This window comes from Pistacia vera, unplaced genomic scaffold, assembly GCF_008641045.1.
Source record: "Pistacia vera cultivar Batoury unplaced genomic scaffold, PisVer_v2 Contig84, whole genome shotgun sequence".
Classification (NCBI taxonomy): Eukaryota; Viridiplantae; Streptophyta; class Magnoliopsida; order Sapindales; family Anacardiaceae; genus Pistacia; species Pistacia vera.
The window spans coordinates 41755-61306 of record NW_022196712.1 but is presented as its reverse complement, the minus strand read 5'-3'; the positions used below and the strand labels follow the sequence as shown (position 1 = coordinate 61306).

Below are 19552 nucleotides of genomic sequence, written 5' to 3'. Positions count from 1 at the left end.
AAGGCACTTTACTCATGATATTTAATAACTCTTATATCAAATACATTGGCTACATTTATTTCCCTATTTTCAAAATATTTTATTTCTATAATGTGTTCTCACATTTTTTAATTGGTAGTATATATGATATTCTATTTTTAATATGATTCATATTTCAATTCCTAATAGAACTCTCATAATTCTATTTATATTTACAATTATATTTTTTTATTAAATAATTTTACCTAGGAACAAATAGGAAAGCAAGTTACAATATCTCAATATCAGTTAACCAATTTTTTATATCAGTTTTGAGTATTTTTGAATCAATTAACCAAATTTCAACTTGGTGATTTTTAGTGTTCATAGAAGTTTAGTTAAAATAGTTATTCTTAATAACTCAAAAGAAGTATGATGAAAGCCATATAAATCACGTGGAGATAAGTGTAGAATCTGTGGGTGGGATTGGAATCATGGTTTTAAAACTCGGCTCGACCCAATCGATTCAACCGGTTGAACCGGGAACTAGTGATCGAGCTGGATCAGTTCGATTAAGAAACCAGAATTTTCAAATGACTCAGTTTAAACCGTAATTAGATCATTTTTTTTTTTTACGAACCGTCGGTCTAACCGGTTTGATCGTTTTTTTATTATTTTATTCTTAATAACTAAAAAAAAGTATGATGAAAGCCATATAAATGGCGTGGAGATAAGTGTAGAATCCGTAGGTGGGGTTGGAATTGGATACAACAACAAAATGATGATATCAGAACCCCCCAAACCTAACCCATGAACAACTAAACCACTACCCTACCAAATTACCTTTATTTATTTTCACATATTATTTTATGTTGAATTATTTTTTATTTTTTTTTCTAATTAATTTGCAATTTTTGACCAGAGAGATGTGCCCCAAACCATGACCTTGATTTCAACGTGCTCTCCATTTAAATTTCTATTAGTTTATATGATAATTAAAATCCTTGTGCAAGCTTTGTGTCCAAAGCCAGAGTTTTAATAATGTTAACTGGAATTTCAAGGTTTTCGGTGTCTTTAATGTCACCCTCTTTGATTTTAGATTTTATTAATTAGATTCAATTGTGACATTCTGAAATGGAGACCCCTTTTTCAATTCATTTTCAATTCCCAAAGTTAAAAGTTTAAAAATTTGGACTTTTAAAAGTAAAACCACCAACCAACTACCTATTACTACTTTTATCTAATAATTTTGAATGGAATTAGAAGGAGAAAAAGGTATAAAGTGCTTATTAATACTAAAAAAGTATAAAATACCACTAGCTTTATAGTGAGATGGCAAGACTTTAGGGTGCGTTTAGTTTATTATTTCTAGGGAAAACGACTTACACTTACCCAAAGTTTGTTGTAAAGACAAAGTGGTACCCAAAAGGTTTGGAAATGACAAACACCCACTTTCCGTCATGTTCTGTTAGGAATTTCTATCTGCTAAAAGACAAAAATGGTGAAAAGACTAGAATACCCACCGATCTCCATTCCCAACGTGCGCCGGCAAGGGCTAGTGCCACTGTTTATCACTGAACTTGGTAGAAAAATATTAAATCCGATCAAAAAATCGATCGATGACGCAAGAGGGTTGTGCAAACAGGTTTGGGATGAGATGGATACGGAGAAAAAGATTTAAAATTTAAAAATACCTTGCGGCCGTGATCTGGCCGTCAATCTGACCTTTTCCAGCCAGATTTGTGGTGGATCTGGCCGGAAAAGGCCAGATCAACACATGTTCGGCTAGATTCGACCGGTCTGCATCATAACGCCAGATTCCGACGGTGAGAGTGTTTTTGTCATTTTACAAAATCTTTATATATTGGAGTGTTTAGTTAAATTAGCAAACCTAGGGGGTTTTTTAGTAAATTTTTAAATTTTACCTCAAAATAATCACCCTATTCCACTATCTAATACTATCTTCAAAATCCTATCCAAAATAATAAATCAAACGCAACCTTAGCTATCGTTCCTGACTCATTGAGCTTATAGAGTTATTCAAAGTTAGTCCGGACATCTCGGTTATATATATATATATATATATATATATATATGATTTATGGTTCAATTTTGATTTTAAGGTTTATAAAGTTTGACGATCAAACGCTCACCTTTAGTCCGTACTTAAAAAAATTTAGGATTGCAACATTTTACGCTTTAATCCTCAAGATTCTTCAGGTGGGTGACATTTTGGTACGACCATTTCCCTTTTTTCTTCTTATATTATAGTTGATTAAGATCAATAACAGCAGGCTAACATTGAGCATATCAGAAAATCCAATGAAAACATAAACCCCAGCTGGCTTAAATATCAATTCTTTTGACCCATTTCAGCTTTATTAATTTAATACTAGTTTTAGAATGAATTTTTTGAGTTTTTTACATATTGCAATCGATTGGATTGGATCTTATAATGGGTGTTTTAAAACTGGAAAATGTGAAAGAAAAATAAAACACTGTAGAAGATATTATCAATGGAGGGCAAAGCAAGGAAGATATTGTTATGGCTTCCAGCTTATCAGGATGTGACACAAAATGTTTTTAGTTCAACCGCCATTCCAGTTTCTTCCTCAATAATAATATTTAATCAGAAGGTGGAGTAGACTTGTGATTTGGAAGTTTACTGTTCATCAATGGAAACAGCCAAAAAAAATTTGGACTTTCTGCAATTGTTTGTATGTAGAAGAAGCTTTCTTTACTTGGCTTGTATTCTACTTGGTTTCTTTAGGTGTCTGCTGAATTCAACAAAACACAAAAGATGAACCAGAAATTAAGTAAAGGTCTTTCCTGATATTGCCGCCCATCAATTCAGATAAAAGAAATAAAGAATAATAAGAACAGTATATAATTGATAGATACCTAATCCAACTACCTGAATAGAAGTAGTTACTTCTGTTAAATCAGCTGCCCAATTTGTTCATGCTGTAGCTGCAACAATGGCTTGAAGTTTTTGTTTCTTTTATTTTCTCCTGATTTCTGTGTTGACATTATGGGGTCATGAATTTCCCATGAAGAGACTCCATCTACGTGATATGTTAAAACTCAAGTCCAAGAGAGAACCGAACGTAAACGATTGGCTTGATAGGTGGGAGAGCCCCTAAGCTTAAGTATCACACTTGGTGAATGTGAGATCCTAGCATTGCATTCTCTTCAAAAGTCGACGTCTATAACGACTTTCACTCTATCATCATCGACCTGACAAAAGCCCTTTCCCCTTTTGGGTGGCTTCATTCACCTATCATTTATTCGATGCAACATCACCTCCGATGGAGAGCACATTATACCTTAATCTACCCTATCTGTAACCGTTTTCGCAACTTAACTCTCAACAAGAATACTAATGTTAAAACTCAAGTTCAAGAGAAAGTCCAACCTAAAAGACCAATATGATAAGTGGGAGAGCCCTTAAACTTAAGTACCTTACTTGATGGGTGTGAGATCTGATGTAGGATTCTAACATGACTTCGGTGCTTACCCGGCCAACACATATCCGGCAACTGTTAAATGTGGGCTTTGCGCTGTCAATGTCATTGTCTCATTGATGGAATATGAAAATAAAGTTGCATCCTGGGTAAGAGCTTTAAGCTCTTAGCCTGCTGATAAACGCTAAATCCTAATATTACAATATATTTTCCTACTGTCAGAGGTCTATAGAGAGAATTTTCTGTGTTTCCATACACTAAATTCATCTTCATTGGAAAAGAATTACAATGAAAAATTGAACATCAAAATTATCATGTAACAAATTGATTAGAATTTTCATCGTGTGGGCACTTAAACAAGGCACCACTGCCAAGCACTGCAGCTCAAACTGCTACTTTCCTGACATTAGATTGAGCAGAGCTTTATTTCCATGGAATCCGCTGACATTCCATTCCTTTGTTTCAGATGAAAGTGTTGTAAGAGCAACCACAATTTCCCTCATGCTTGGCCTCACTTGAGGATCTTCTTTTGTACAAGCCCTGCCAAGCTCAGCCATCTGTGACCAAAACATCAACTCATCTCATTAATAATACACCATTACTCCAAACTCCATGACTCTTGAGATCAGATATTACCTTGAGGACAGAATCAAAAGGGTAATTATCACCAAGCCTCGGGTCGACTAGTTTCTCAAGATCTTCTCTTGGATCAGGCTGACTCAGAACATCTTCAAACTGAAACAAATTAACCAAGAGGCATGTAAAAACTTAGGTTCTGTAGGAAATAATTTCACAGATATGTATACTGTAGTAATGAAGGGCTAGAAAAAGAACCAATGCAACAAGTCCTGTAGCTTCAGTAATGCCTTCAGTTCTCACAACAGCTCCCTTGGCAGAGATAATTTCATAGAGAACAACTCCAAAAGCATACACATCTACCTTGGGAGAAACCTCGCCGAATCGCATATACCTGTATCACAATGCCTCATTGAGTCCAGCTATAAAATGAAAGTGCCAAGAGGGATCAGCATCATTGTTTTGCAAATAAAATATGAAGAAAGATCTCACTCAGGAGGCATGTATCCAAATGTACCCATGGGGTGTTCCGTGTGTGATAACTCGCTTTCGAAATCAATCAGTTTGGTTAACCCAAAATCAGCTACCTTTAACCAAGAGTAACTAAACTTAGTAATAAAAATGAATTGCAGAGAATATTATTAGTATAGGCTTGGACAGTTTCAACCTTTGCCCGGAAGTTTTTGTCTATTAATATGTTTGCTGATTTGATATCGCGATGAATGTAGACAGGAACAGTATGTTCATGGATATATTCAAGTCCAGTAGCTGAATCAAAGGCAATTTGCATTCTAGTTGACCACGGCAATGGCTCCTTCTCTGATCCTTGTAAATGCTGACTTAGATTGCCATTCTCAATGAACTCATAGACCAAAAACAAGGAGCCCTCAGCACAATATCCTAATAGGCGCACCTGCATGATAAACACAGTAAGAAAGAGGGTTCATGTATCATGTTATATGATCGTCTTGGTGGATCAAGAACTTGAAATTTGTTTACATAATCAGAAGATGGGGAATGTAAACAACAATTTGGTCAAATAATGATTCTTCAGTAGAAACATCTCTAGATGATTGTCAGCAGTATCCAAATATTTAAGCCATTTTTATCCTAAAGGTAAAGAGTAATCCAGATAAGGACGATGGCAAAGAGTTAAAAGACAGATGTTGCAAGCCTATTGACAACCAAATATTCTCAGTTTTTAGTGTGATTGAGGCATCAAAATTTCAAGCAAGTATATACTTTTGATTCAACTGATTTAGGCCAGTCCTCCTTTAAACAGCCATCTATTGACATATGTTTCCAGAACTACTGAGTTCAATCTACAACATTTTGAACTAGTTTGAGAATTTTATCAAAACGTGCCTGCAGAAGTATTCAAGAGTAATGAAATCTACATTAGGGAAAGCACAATACCAGGTTCAAGTGATGAACATTTGTCAAAATCTTCAGTTCAGCATAAAATTCTTTTGATGCTTGCATTTGCATCTTCTTGATTGCAGCTTTCTGAATGAAAATAGAAGCAGAGAGTCAGCCAATTTCATACGGCGAGGTTGAGTTTGGTGGAGAAATTTCAAAGAGCTTCAACAGCAAATGATTTCAGAATAGCCCTCATATATTAGACTTAAAATCAATACGATGTCAGATGAATTAAACAGTCCCTAATGGAGGTTTAACAGAAGGACTACGAACCTCGCCTCTCAGTTCTGCATAGTAAACAGCACCAAAGCCGCCTTGTCCAATCTTGTTAGCCATGCTGAAGTCATTAGTAGCCCTGGCAAGCTCTTCATAAGAGAACTCCACTGATTTGTCCACAGTAATGCTTGTGAGCCCAGAAGAAGCAATAAGTCCAGTTGTTTCTGAAGTTTTTCGCGAAGTACTTTTGGAACCTAAATCTACAAGATTGGCAACAACTAATCACTGAGTAAAAATCCCCAAGTATTTGGTTAGAAAATGTGGTCAGTTATCAATAAACTTGTGATGGTTGAGTTGCATAGCAACAAAAAATAGACAAACAAAAGTCTCATCCTAAAATACAATTCCCTCTCAATTAATAGATTTCTCTACTTCTGCCTTGAATAAGGGAATTCATTCAAACCTAAAGAATTACCATGCTCTGCTGTTGCTCCTGGGAGAAATGACACTTCCCTGCTCTTTTTCCTCCTATAAAGCCCAGCATATAGACAAAATGCCAGAAATAGAGCCCCAGCAACTCCTGCAGATATGCCAGCTATAACTCCTCTAGAAATTCCTGCTCAGAAAAGCCCAGATACCATCAGCCCGTGACAATATCTATGTCATAATTGACATTTTCAATCTTCACCTCATACACATAAATGCAATGAAGCAATACTCAAGACTCTTACCACCTGTGCTGCAAAAATGAGAAACCATACAGTACAAAATCATTGTCAGTATATCTTCAAACCGGCATTCTAAAAAATTGGATTGCATATATCAAGATGGCATGACTTACCTTATCTTTAATCTCGGAAAGTTTCCAGTTTGATCTTGCAAAATTGTCAAGTAAAAGCGTTGGTGAGAGTGATCATCATATGCAATACCAATTATCAGTATGGGTTTCTTAAATTGGACTGAATTATAAACACAACTAAACCAAACAGAAATTAATTACCTTTTCCAGGAATGAAAACCAAACCACTTCCACTGCTAAAATTCGAATGGGGATTGTACCTCTGCAACAACTCTGGAGAAACGCCAGACGCATTAGCAATGCTAGTCAAATTCTCACCAGGGCTAAGAGGGTAAGTCACAAACAACCCATACTCCTTCGAAACTTTCTTGTCTCCACAAGAACAATTCACAATAACGTTTATCGTCGTATCAACATCCGGGATATTATTCGGATTGAAATTATTAGAATTGCTCAGCCACTCAACTGTGGTGAGATTTGCATAGTATGTCCCACCAATCTTTCCGTAACTGTCACCAGTCCTTATATGGTATGGAAAACTGTGACCAAGAAATTGTTTCTCTATGCAGTTGCAGTTGAAGGGAACATTGATTCTTGAACCAAAATGGACTTTGTCTTTGTCAGGCACATCGAGATTGAAGCTTAGGATGTTCTCTATAGAAGTATCAAACATATCTGCTATGAACGTTAAATTTGTTCCATCCCATATGTAGTATGAAGCTAAAGCAAGATCACATCCTTTGCTACACTTCGATTCAACCCCACTTGCCCACAAGAAGATCAGCAGCATCAAAAATGAAAATTTTGATTCAAGTTCTGTCATTTTTTTATTTTTATTTTTGCTTGAACTGATTTTAATGGATTATAATATAGCACTTCTTAATCTTGAGTCGTGTAGACTCCAAACTCTTTGACCTTTTGAATGTGAAAATAGCGTGTTGAAAAGTTTTGTGGAAGTTAGGCATGAACAAGACTTGCTTATTGAAAGCATCTTGACTTTGGACTTGTAGAGGGGTATTTGAATTGATTATCAATTGATAATCCTTTTTATATTACTTCATGACTAAGATAGCACTAATACTACTTCTGTTGCAATAAAGATGAGTGGGCTTTACCTCATTTGCGAGTCGAACAGCAGCCTTCATATAATATCTCATCATCATAAAACGGTGGCATTTGAGAACTGATTGACCAGATTTCACTGTTTTTTCAGACAAGATAGATAAGAATATTGAAGCTGAATTTGTTCCACGTGTCAAGTCAGTGGTTGTCATGATGTATATAATTAGTTTCACTTCCTTCTCCTTGAATTAGCTTTAAATTCTATCCAAGCTACTTTATTATGTGATATAGGGATGGGTTTAGGGGTTGGGTTGGGGCCTTGGCCCAAAAACCCAAGAGGATTCTTCGATCTTGGCCCATAACCGGTTTAGAGAATCCTCAAATAAAGCTTGTTTCTATTGAACCAATCGTTACGGTCACAAAATTAAACCTAAATATCATAGTTAGCGGTAAGCAGAGTCGAATCCACAGAGAGTAAGACTAACAACCTAATGTATATTGAGTAGCGGAAATGAAATTGGTAATTTGATTAATTAAACGAAACAAACTAAATGCAAATAATAAAAGAGTGAAATTAAAACTAATAAATACTTTATAATAAAAATATTGCCGTTACGGTTTTGGTTCGACACGAGACCGACTCACACAATTCTTCTCCACCCTCTACAATCCCCTAAACTTACAAGGCAAGGTAAATCAATGAAATGGCCTCCCAGCACTCTAGCTATAATCTATCATGTCTCACCCGATCACTCAAGTTCGATTTGTTAAAGACTATCATTGAATGCCGATAAACGCTACACAACAATACCACTAGTTGGTACGCGATTAACAAATACAATTTATCAACACGTATGTTCCAATCAACTAACTTCATAATAAACGTAACAACAGTAGAAATGAAATTAAATCTGAACACAACTCAATTACAATCGATGCGAAGAAATGAAAAACAATATTCATCATTCAATTATTTCAAACCAATGTTTATCATTCAACAAGTTCTATGAAATCATTAAATCACAATGGACAACAATATTCATTACAAATTATGCTCAAATCATATTAAAGTATCGAAATCAAACATGAAACGAAAACAATTATAATTCGAAACACAATACTAGCTAATGTTCTACAATCGGGCTCATCCAACTAGTCGAGAGCTGATGAGCCGTGGAGTCAATCTCGATCTCGTCTACGTCGTAACAGACAATCGGGAACTTAGCCGCTCATGGTGGTGATAACGGAGGCTGAAACGATGGAAATGAAGCTGATCATGGTGGAGAGGAGGTAACCGACAACGATATAATGCGAAGAAGGGGAGAAAACAACCAATGGACAGCCCGAAATACGAACAGTCGCACTCGCCGAAAAACGTTAATTTTTCGACGGGTCTTCCAGAAAATGGTGGCAGAAATGGGATCCGAAGGTACTGATTGGAAAGCTTTGGTGATGGGGAGTTCAGATCAGGTCTTGGGGAGGTGAAAGGTCACCGGAAATGATCAAGATCTCGACTGGAAGATGAAGAGGCGCGGCGGCTAGATGCCGAATTCCAACGGTTTTCGCGGCAGCTGAAGCTTGGAATGGGTAGATCCAACCGTGGGGAAGGAAGATCAAGTGCTGGGGAGACCAACCGTCACCGAAAAATGGTGAAATCTCGGCTAGAATGTGAAAAGTAGTGGCAGGAAGATGAAACGTAGCGGCGACAATGATGGTTCTCACGGTGGTGATCCGGAACGATGAAGATCTGTGCACGAGGAAGACGAACCGTCGCCGAAGGTCACCGGAGAGGAAGACAAAGAGTCGCCGAAAAATGGATGAACAGCGCCTCCCTTGAAACGCGACCTTTCATTTTCTTTTATAGACAAACTACCAAAATATCACTTTGGTCCCTGTATAATTGAAAAATGACAAAATCAACCCTTATAAATATGGCAGTTTACCCCCTAAACAGCATAAATGAGACAAAATCACCCCTAATCCATAAACCACAACCTAATATCAACTCATATTCTTTCCAAAATCATTCCAAACATGTTAAATTCATAAGAAAAATATTAGAAAGCGATTTCCATGAATAAATTCTTTAATTGTCTCAATATACTTCAATTTAATCACACATGGGGTATTTTTATCACAAAAATAGAGTCACTTTTATGACTCTAACAGTTTCCCAACTAGGGAATGGGGAATTCGAAGATTCCCCGAATTTCCCGTTTGGGGATTTTGTGTCCTTGTTACCATTTTCTCTAAATTATAATATACTATCCAAAAAGAAATTAAATCTATAATGATTTATTGATTTATTATAATTAAATCAAAACACCAAATGATATATTACACATATATATTATGTAGTAATATATGATTATAGATAATAGCATATTTTGTACAACGTATAACATATGTATGTTATATACATTATACTTATATACTATATATAATGTATAATGTCAAATGTATAACTTTTGTTTCATAGTATTAAAATATTATATATATTACAAATATTTATAATGATTTATTATATTTAATCTAGTTTTATTTATTACCTATTTGTATATGGTTTCATAAAATATTTATACAATTATAATTTGTTATTGTATAATATATGATTAATTTTCAAATATTAAAATTAATATAGGTATATATAATATATATGATTGACTTTTTAATATATGCAAGACCTATCCCGGTTCCGACTCGTCCCCAAATTTCGAGACTAATTTTGGGTTCGATCCCAACCCAAATCCTGAATTATTCGGGGAAACTCTATTCCGTTCTGGGCGGGTCCCCACGGGGTCGAGTTTTATGCCCATCCCTAATGTGAGATGATGATGGGTTTGGACCCGACTTTGTCCCACATCATGCGAGAGAGGGTTTTGTCCCACATCGCCAAGTTAATGGCCTACTATGATATATATAAGTGGTTGGACACCCTCCTTTTTTAAGTTAGATTTTGAGCTTGGCTTCTACCCAAGCTATTTATCAAAGAAAAACATTGAAAAAAGCCAACTTATTATTTTTAATAATAATGAGAAATCACTTGCAGTTGTGCTTGTTTCTTTCTTCTTTTTTTATTTTTTATTTCCTCAATAATTTATGCAATTTCTTAGTGGGAAGAATGAAGAATGTGCTCGGTCTTAGGGGGAAGAACGTGACAAATTAATTGAACTAACATACAAAGAAGAATCATTCTAGAGCGGTTAATTACAGTTATTCACATTTGAAAGACAAATCCTGAGCAAGAAACTCAGGATTTGGTCTTTGTGGTGGCACTTGTTGAGACTACTGACTGGCAATGCTGCTCAATTTGCTACCTTCCTGACATTAGATTAACCAGATCTTGATTTTCATAGAATGAGCCAACATCCCAATCTTCAGTTGTAGATGAAAGTGTCATAAGCGCGACCACAATAGCCCTCATGCTTGGCCTTAGTTGAGGATTTTCTTTTGTGCAAGCTTTAGCAAGCTGAGCTATCTGTGACCAAACAACATCCAGCTAATTAGTGTTGAGAGTATTCGGCCATAGCCCATATCAACTCCAGGGATCGGATGTTACCTTATAGACCGAGTCCATTGGGTAGTTATCACCAAGCCTGTGATCAACAAGTTTCCGAAGACCTTCTCTTGGATCAGGCTGACGGAGAGCATCATCAAACTGAAACAAAACCAACATGTTCAAGTTAATTCTGGTCCTCAGGAGGAAATAACTTAACAGAAATATATTGTGAGTAGAAAAGAGCTAAGAGTAACAACCAAAGCTGCAAGTCCTGTAGATTCAGAAACGCTTTCATTAGTCTTCACAACAGCTTCCTTTGCAGATATAAGTTCATAAAGGACGACTCCGAAAGCATACACATCTATCTTGGGTGAAACCTCACCATATTGTGCATACCTGCATCATTGATGCTGCACTCAGTCTAACTGTTTTTGTGGAATAAAATTTAGCAGAGGATAGGATAGGATATGTATGGAAAAAGGATCTTACTCTGGAGGCATGTATCCGAATGTGCCCACAAGACGTGTTTGCACTGAAGCACTTCCAAATTCAGTAAGTTTAGTTAATCCAAAATCAGCAACCTGTAACCAAAATGAATTAAACTGAAGTAATACTAAAAACTTTGGAGATTATTACTACATTAGTATGGGAAAATTTTCAACCTTTGCACGGAAGTTTTTGTCTATTAAAATGTTTGCTGATTTGATATCCCGATGGATGTAAACAGGAACAGTATGTTCATGGATATATTCAAGTCCTCTAGCTGAATCCAACGCAATTTGCATCCTGCTTGACCATGGCAATGGGTCCTTTCCTGAAATGGAGAATACAATATGTATACATTTACCATAAGATTTTAGTGATAGCAAAATATAGGATATCTTATGTGTATATGAATAATCCTTTCTCACCTTGGCCACGCAAATGTTGACTTAGATTGCCATTCTCAATGAACTCGTAGACCAAAAACAGAGAACCCTCAACACAGTATCCTATTAAGCGCACCTGCATGATTTATATTGCATAGAAGAATATTTAGAACACGGTAAGATTGAGGGTTCACGTATGCAATTAAAGGATCACCATCCAGTGGAATTACAACCCAAAAGTTATCCAATCTATGAGTGGCGCATTCAGAGATTAGATTACCATCCAACTTTCTTCTTTCAAAGTTATAAGCCATTTTTCTACTAAAAATGGAAAAGGTATCCTGAGAAGCATAATGGTAAAGTGGTAATGAGACAAAAGTTTCTGGCCTGAAACCAGGTTTATATGGTGATTGAGGCATCTAAATGTCGTCAACGAGGATCTTATCATAATCTGACTGGTTGAACAAAGATTTCAAGTAAAATGAAGTGTTAATAGGGAAAGCAAAATACCAGGTTCAAGTGATGAACATGTGTTAAGACCTTCAGTTCGGCAAGAAATTCCTTTGATGCTTGCATATCCATCTTCTTGATTGCAGCTTTCTGAATGATTGTAAGAGCAAAAGGTCAGGTAATTTCATACACCAGGTTTGAGTTTTGGTGGAGAAAAAAAAAGTGAGATAACTACTAATGATGCTTGAATAATTCTCATATACTATGAATTAAGATCAACATTATGAGAACTCAATCAAATCAGGAAGGTGACTGAGTTAAATCTTTGCTGATAAAAGTTTAACAGTTGAACTACGAACCTCGCCTCTTAGTTCTGCATAGTAAACAGCTCCAAAGCCACCTTGTCCAATCTTATTAGCCAAGATAAAGTCATCTGTAGCCTTAGCAAGCTCTTCATATGAGAACTCTACTGATTTGTCCACAGTAATACCTGTAAGTCCAGGAGCAGTAACAAGAGCAGTTGATTCTAAAGTTTTCTCCAAAGCATTCGCTGAACCTAAATCCACAGGAAAGGCAAATATTAATCACAAGAAAGAAAGGATTGACAAACAAAAAGCACATCCTCTCAACTAACTTGCATCGCTTAAAACTACTCAAATGTTGATGACTCTATCCTCAACAACATTCTATTTTTCAAGTTACCCTCTCTTAAAGGAAATCTTACAAACAGATAACCGCCAAGAATTACCAGATCCGTGTTGAACATATTGGTTTTCTGTTCCTTCTGGGAGAAATGATGCCTCTCCCACCTTTTTTCTTTTATAAATTCCAGCATATACACAAAATGCTAAAACTAGAGCCCCAGCAACTCCTCCAACAGATATCCCGGCAATAACTCCGCTTGATATTCCTGCTTAGAAATGCCATGAAAAAGTAAGCTCATGTTTGACCACATACACAGAAAATTGAGATAAGAAGCAGTGACACATAGTCAAAGAAGCCTACCACCCGGGCTGCAAAAAAGACAGAAAACATACAATTAAATTTAACTATTAGACATCTTGAAACAAGTATATAAAGAACAAATAAAAAAATTGTAACGTAAGTTGTATCAAATTCTCCTTAAGAAACCTTATATTATTTAGTGGCGGATAGACTCCATTCTGATCTGCAAATTCAAAGAGTAAATAATCAGCTCTAAATTACAACTCCAGAAGGCAAGCATGAAGCATCTCTAAATGACTCGACAAAGAATGTCAAATGAAGACAATGAAAGCGCTTTTGCATTGTAGACATAACCAAAAGAAAACATATTGCAAACAGAGATAAATGGGTAGCTAAAACTCTAATATTTCCTCTCTCCTTGTAATTTCAAAGCAATATAAAGTAACCTTACCTTTTCCAGGAAGAAAAACCAAACCACTTCCTTTGCTAAAATCCGAATTAGGATTATAGCGCTGCAACAAATCTGGAGCAAGGCCAGTATCATTTGCAATGCTGCTCAAATTCTCACCAGGGCTAAGAGGGTATGTCACAAACAACCCATACTCCTTTGAAACTTTCTTATCTCCACAAGAACAATTAACAATAACATTTATCGACCCATCTTCTGGTCTATTAAACTCTTCATATAAATTGGTATTCTTAAGCCACTCAACCGTAACAAGATTCGAATAGTTATTCTGAACGGACGTGTATGTATCACCAGACTTCACTTGGTATGAAAAATTGTGACCAGGATATTGTCCCTCAATGCAGTTGCAACTAAAGGGAACATTGATTCTCGTACCATTTTCTATAAAGTCTTTGTTAGCTATTGTATTGAACCTTTGAAGTTCGTCAACGGAGGTTCCAAAGAGGTTCGAAATGAATGTCAAATCTTCTCCCCACACAACATATCAAGCTAAAGCAAGATCACAATCTTGGCTACACTTAGATTCTACTGTAACTGCCCACGAGAAAAATAGTATAAAAGATGCTAGTTTTAGTTGAAGTTCTCTCATTTTTTTGTCTGCTCGGATTCTAGTGGTGTAAGTGAACTTGAAGCCGAGAATGTTTAAATATTAGCAGTTGTTGAAGACGGGTTCGAAGCTGAAAAAGTAAAGCAGAGAGATACGTGTTTGTGTTAGTCAACTTGAGCCATCGGAGTGACTTAGGAATACATCTACACCCAACTTTTTGGACAGTTGAATCTTCTTCTTCCTCTTCGAGTCGAAACGTTCATCCATTACCGCCAAGCGCTAAAACCGAACTTTTATCGTTGGGTTATGTGGACTTCAAGATATATATTGAGCTGAACTTCTGTTCCAAGTTGGGCCTCTGAAAGCCGGAACTTTTAATTGGTTTCGTTGTATTTTGGTTAGCATATGTAGAGCCTTGCCTCGAATCATTTGGGCTGGTTGTGTCAATTACTTAGCAAACAACTCTACCACACGTCTTGAGTCTTAAAGAAACCGTCGATGCTCTGATACCAATTGTCATAACCTATATCCTAAAAACGTTTAACTTTTCATCCATTAATAAGGGTGAGTAGTTTAAGATACCTTGCATTTTTTTTAATGAACCATAACTGGACAGCTCCTAAGATTTGGAACAGGCATCGAAACCTAAAACATAGGTTTCGATTCCTGTTCTGGTTCCAGTTCTGATTCCAGGTACCAGAGTTAATCTCAATTACTCTCTTACTTTTTAAAAAATGACAAATATACCCCTCAAAAAATTGCAAATACACTCCCAATAGTTTACAAAAATTACAATTCAATCTCAATTCTTACTCAAGTACTCAAACCTCAGTTTCGATTCCAATTCCGGTTCCTATTCTCGGTTCCAGCACTATAGGAACGAGAACCAGACCCAAGAATTTTTTGTTCCAATTTTCTAGAACCAAAACCGACGGGTAGGTACCCGTCAATTCCAGTTCTACCCTTTACCCATGGTCACCCCTAGCCATTACGCATGTCGCCTATAAAATTAATCAATAAATTTATATTATTTTCACTCTTATCTCATTCTGTAGAAGAATAGTAAAGTTCATATAATAAGAGAAGAGTGTTGGCTCTACTGTTTGATTGTGCTAGGCAGTAACAATTAACAAATGAAGCTAGAAGATGTCTCTGAACATTATTTCATTGGTAGAATACAAATCTATCAGTGTCTCTAGCGCAAGAATTTGATGGTAACATATAAGAGGAATATTCCTGCCATAATATACAACAAAGGAACAATTGAGATGCCCCATGTAAGTACACCAAATCATATGCATTGATGTAAAACTGGGCAATATTTTAAGGAGAATGGGCCCGCATTTTGATAGAGATCAACGGTATAGAACTGAGGAAAGTGTTATGATTGATTAGGTGATTATTAATTATTATAAAGATCTTATTCGTTAATGATGATAATAATCATTGACAACTACCAACTAGTTGAAAGAAGCCAAAGAAAATATGAGTTTAATAAAATCATATTTGGTAATATCAGAAAAGAGACAAATTTATGTGAATCCGCAGTGATCTTTGCTTATTTGTTTCTTCCCCTGGCTAGCTTTATCAAGGCTTATTATAATGTACATCTAAATAGATGGGTAATATAATCTTAGTAAGGGTGAGCGATTCTAGGTACCTGCCGGAATTGCTAGGAACAGGAACCAGAACCAGCTGATTCTTAGCAAAAGGAATTGAAACCAGAACCGACCGGTTTTAGTTCTTCAGTTCCTGGAACTGGAACTGGAACCTGAAAGTTTTGGTTCTTTTCTCGGATATCCTGTAAAATTTAATTACCCCTATTAATTTAAAAAATGACAAAAACACCCTAAAAATTATAAGTACACACTTGATAGTTCACAAAATTCACATATTCACCCCTAGCTCCTAAACTAATTCCTAGCAGGGTATCCAAATGTAGGTTTCGATTTCAGTTCCAAATTTCCAGAACCAAAACCTACCCTATAAGAGTTAGTTACCATTCCTAACTAGAACCGATGGTCTGAGCACTCACCGGTTCTAGGTCTACCTTTTACCCATACTCACCCCTAAATCTTAGGGATCTTAGCAATACATTCTGAAACCTCGAGGGGAGATGGGAGATAATAACTCTTCATTCTACAGTCAAGTCTGTCCATAACTGTATTAAAGAATCCAGTTTAAGTACCGTGTTGACAAAGCCAGCTTAATGTCACGCACTTAACTTCTTTGCTAAGTTCGTGCGGCCTTAACCCTTCGGAAATGAGTTAAGCAGCCTAACGCTCACACAACTAACAAGCTCAAAGTATAAAGTTTAGAGAGAGAAGCTTAGAGAAAATATAAACTCTGTATTGAAAGGATTCAAGTTATGAAATGTACAAGGGAGGGGTGGCCTATTTATAGGCTAAACCTCCTCAAATAAATGTCTAGATACATTGAACACTTAGTCCTTAAGTTACTTAACTCATAAGTAAACACTAGGTGGCACCCCTAGGTGGCAAACTTAGGTGGATGGATAGATATCCTTTAAGTTTCTTTGCCACTAAGTTTACTTAACTCCGAAGTAACTTAGCCACTAAGCAACGTGCAACCCACTTGAGTCACCAAGCAAGCGGGTCGTGACACTCTCCGCACCTAATGTTGCGACGCCCTCGTCGCACTATCCTTATAATGCCGGATGGAGTCTTGGAATTGCCACAATGAGTTCTCGGTCTCCCAACTGGCCTCAGTATCGGGAAGTCCCTTCCATTTGATGAAGTACTCCCGGTAATTTGGCACTCTCGTCGGCGAACGACTCTGTCGGCAATATTTCTTCAACTTCCTTGTCAAAGGATGTTACGACAGCGGTTGGTGCTCGTTTAGAGACTCCTCGGGATGGCTCCTCCGGGTCTTCATGAAATGGCTTCAACAAACTTACATGAAAGACCGGATGTACTTCAATTTCGGAGGAAGTTGGAGTCGATACGAGACTTGCCGATGGTTGTATCACTTGAAAGGGCCCCCCATATTTGCGCACTAGGCCTTTGTGCACTCTCCTCAATGTCTTGAACTGTTGGGGCAGAAGCTTTACAAGGACAAGATCACCTTCTTGGAACTCAACATGCCTTCTTTTCTTGTCAGCCCATTCTTCATTCTCTTTGCTGCTTTGTGTAGGGGCACGAGCAAGTTCAGTTTGTTCGTGCCATGATTTGGCTAACCTGAAGGTGCAGGGCTCTTCCCATGTAGCGTGTGGCTAGGGAAAGAGGTGTGTTCGGTTGCCGTCCCATGATGTATCAAAAGGACTCTTGTTGGTTGCCTCGCTCCGTTGCAAGTTAAATGAGAATTGGGCTGTGTCCAGGAGCTTTGCCCAATCCCGCTGGCTAGCACTCACATAGTGCGCCAAATAAGCTCCAACAATGCATTTACACGCTCCGTTTGACCATCAGTTTGGGGATGAAAGCTGGTCGAAAAGTCTAGGTTTGAACTAGTATTGAATAACTCGTCCAAAATCTCCCGGTGAACCGAGGATCTCGATCACTGACTATGTTGTCGGAATGCCCCATAACTTGATGTGTTGCGGAAGAAAAGCTTGGCTGTTTCTTCTGCGGTGCAATCGGTGGATGCAGGGATGAAGGTGGCATACTTGCTAAATCTGTCCACATGACTATGATGCTCCCGGACCCTCAGACTTTGGCAAACATGTGATGAAGTCCATTGAGACACTCTCCCAGGTCTCTCGGGCACGGGTAATGGTTGCAGTAAGCCTGCCGGTTGTTGTTGCACTACCTTGTCTTGCTGGCAAACAAGGCACGTACGTACATATCCTCGATACTATCCTGCATCCCAGCCAAATATAGGCAGATTTTAAGAGAGCAAGGGTACGTCTCATACCGGGATGGCTGCCCACAAGGAGTCATGACATCCTTGGTTAATTCCTTCCTCAGATTATCCCATCTCGGGATGTAAAGGCGGTTGCCTTTGGTGTAGAGGAAGCCATCAGTTAACCAAAACCTCCGGGTTTTCCCTTCTTCAACAAGGCAATGATGTTTCGAGCCAATGGCTCATGTGGAGTCCTTGCTTGATTCTGTCGGCCAACGCACTTGTGACTTGATAATGCTTGCCAGCTCGGTCTTGCGGCTCAGTGCATCTGCCAACACATTGGTCTTGCCGGCTTGTACTCCAAAACATAATCAAACTCAGCAAGAAAGTCCTGCCACACGTGCCTGCTTCGGACTTAACTTTCTGGGTTGAAAATAGCTTGTTGCGACGTTATCTGTCAAAATAACAAACTTAGACCCCAGTAAGTAGTGCCGCCACACTCTAGACAATGGATGATGGCTGTCATCTCCTTCTTGCACGGTGTAACGCGCTCAGTCTCATTGAGCTTTCGACTCTATAAGCAATCGGATGCCCATTCTGCATGAGTACCCCTCCGATGGCAAAGTCCGATGCGTCAGTGTGCACTTCATACGGCTGAGTGTGGTCTGGCAAGGCAAGCACTGGTTCCGGTGATTGAGCTTTCAACTCTTCAAAGGCGGCTTGACACCTTTTAGCCAGTCCCACGGCTTGCTCTTCTTGAGTAAGTCTGTCAACGGGGCTGCCTTTGCTGAGTAGCCTTTGATAAATCGGCGGTAGTAGTAACTAACCCCAGGAAGGATCGTAAATCCGGCACCTTGGTGGGTGTTTCCCACTCTTGAATAGCCCGCACTTTTTCATCTTCCATCATAAGTTGCCCATCCCTGATCTTGTGACCAAGAACATTACTTCGGCTTGGCGAAAGAGCATTTCTCTTTCTTGTATACAGCTTGTTGTCCGCAGTACCTGGAACTTCCTTAGGTGGTGCACATGCTCCTCCCAGTTTGCTATATAATACTATGTCATCTAAGTAGACGACCACAAACGGTCGAGATATGGATGAAATATTATTCATTAAAGTACAAAAAGTAGCAGGTGCATTTGTTAGACCAAATGGCATAACTAAAAACTCGTAAGACCCATACCTTGTAACACAAGTGGGGTCTTGGCTCGTCGCCTTCAGCTATGCGCACTTGATAATAGCCCGACCACAAGTCCAGCTTGGTAAAGTAGCGGGCATGCCCCAGCTGGTCGAAAGATCAGCAATCAAAGGAATGAGATAGCTATTTTTCACTGATACTGTGAGTGCTCGGTAGTCTATGCACATCCGCAAAGAACCATCTTTCTTCCTTTGAAATAAGACCGGGGCTCCATGGGAGCTTTGGAGGGCTTGATGAACCCTGCATCCAGAAGTTCCCAATTGCTCCTTAGCTCGGCTAGTTCCG

At 37.9% G+C, this 19552-nt stretch overlaps 2 protein-coding genes across 3 annotated transcripts; both read right to left on the bottom strand.

The window, feature by feature from the left end:
* Positions 1 to 2389: 2389 nt before the first annotated feature.
* Positions 2390 to 7281, bottom strand: LOC116118260 (chitin elicitor receptor kinase 1-like). Of its 2 annotated transcripts, none has more exons than XM_031404227.1 (11): positions 6634 to 7281; positions 6475 to 6508; positions 6368 to 6372; positions 6109 to 6249; positions 5691 to 5887; positions 5415 to 5504; positions 4666 to 4911; positions 4491 to 4585; positions 4257 to 4392; positions 4059 to 4157; positions 2390 to 3979 (listed from the first exon to the last, which is right to left on the bottom strand). In XM_031404227.1, the coding sequence occupies exons 1-11, from the start codon at positions 7253 to 7255 to the stop codon at positions 3815 to 3817; spliced, it is 1830 nt and encodes a 609-aa protein (XP_031260087.1). In that variant the 5' UTR covers positions 7256 to 7281; the 3' UTR covers positions 2390 to 3814. The 2 variants fall into 2 exon arrangements, with proteins under 2 accessions (XP_031260087.1, XP_031260086.1); XM_031404226.1 differs by having other exon boundaries at positions 2391 to 3979; positions 6365 to 6372.
* A 3365-nt stretch (positions 7282 to 10646) lies between these two features.
* LOC116118229 (chitin elicitor receptor kinase 1-like) lies at positions 10647 to 19227 on the bottom strand. The gene is made up of 13 exons (XM_031404193.1): positions 18899 to 19227; positions 15934 to 16016; positions 13444 to 13480; positions 13318 to 13325; positions 13061 to 13222; positions 12672 to 12868; positions 12373 to 12462; positions 11905 to 11998; positions 11656 to 11807; positions 11483 to 11574; positions 11251 to 11389; positions 11054 to 11152; positions 10647 to 10972 (listed from the first exon to the last, which is right to left on the bottom strand). Exons 1-13 carry the CDS (start codon positions 19225 to 19227, stop codon positions 10808 to 10810), a joined length of 1647 nt encoding a protein of 548 aa, XP_031260053.1. The 3' UTR covers positions 10647 to 10807.
* Between the last annotated feature and the right edge of the window lie 325 nt (positions 19228 to 19552).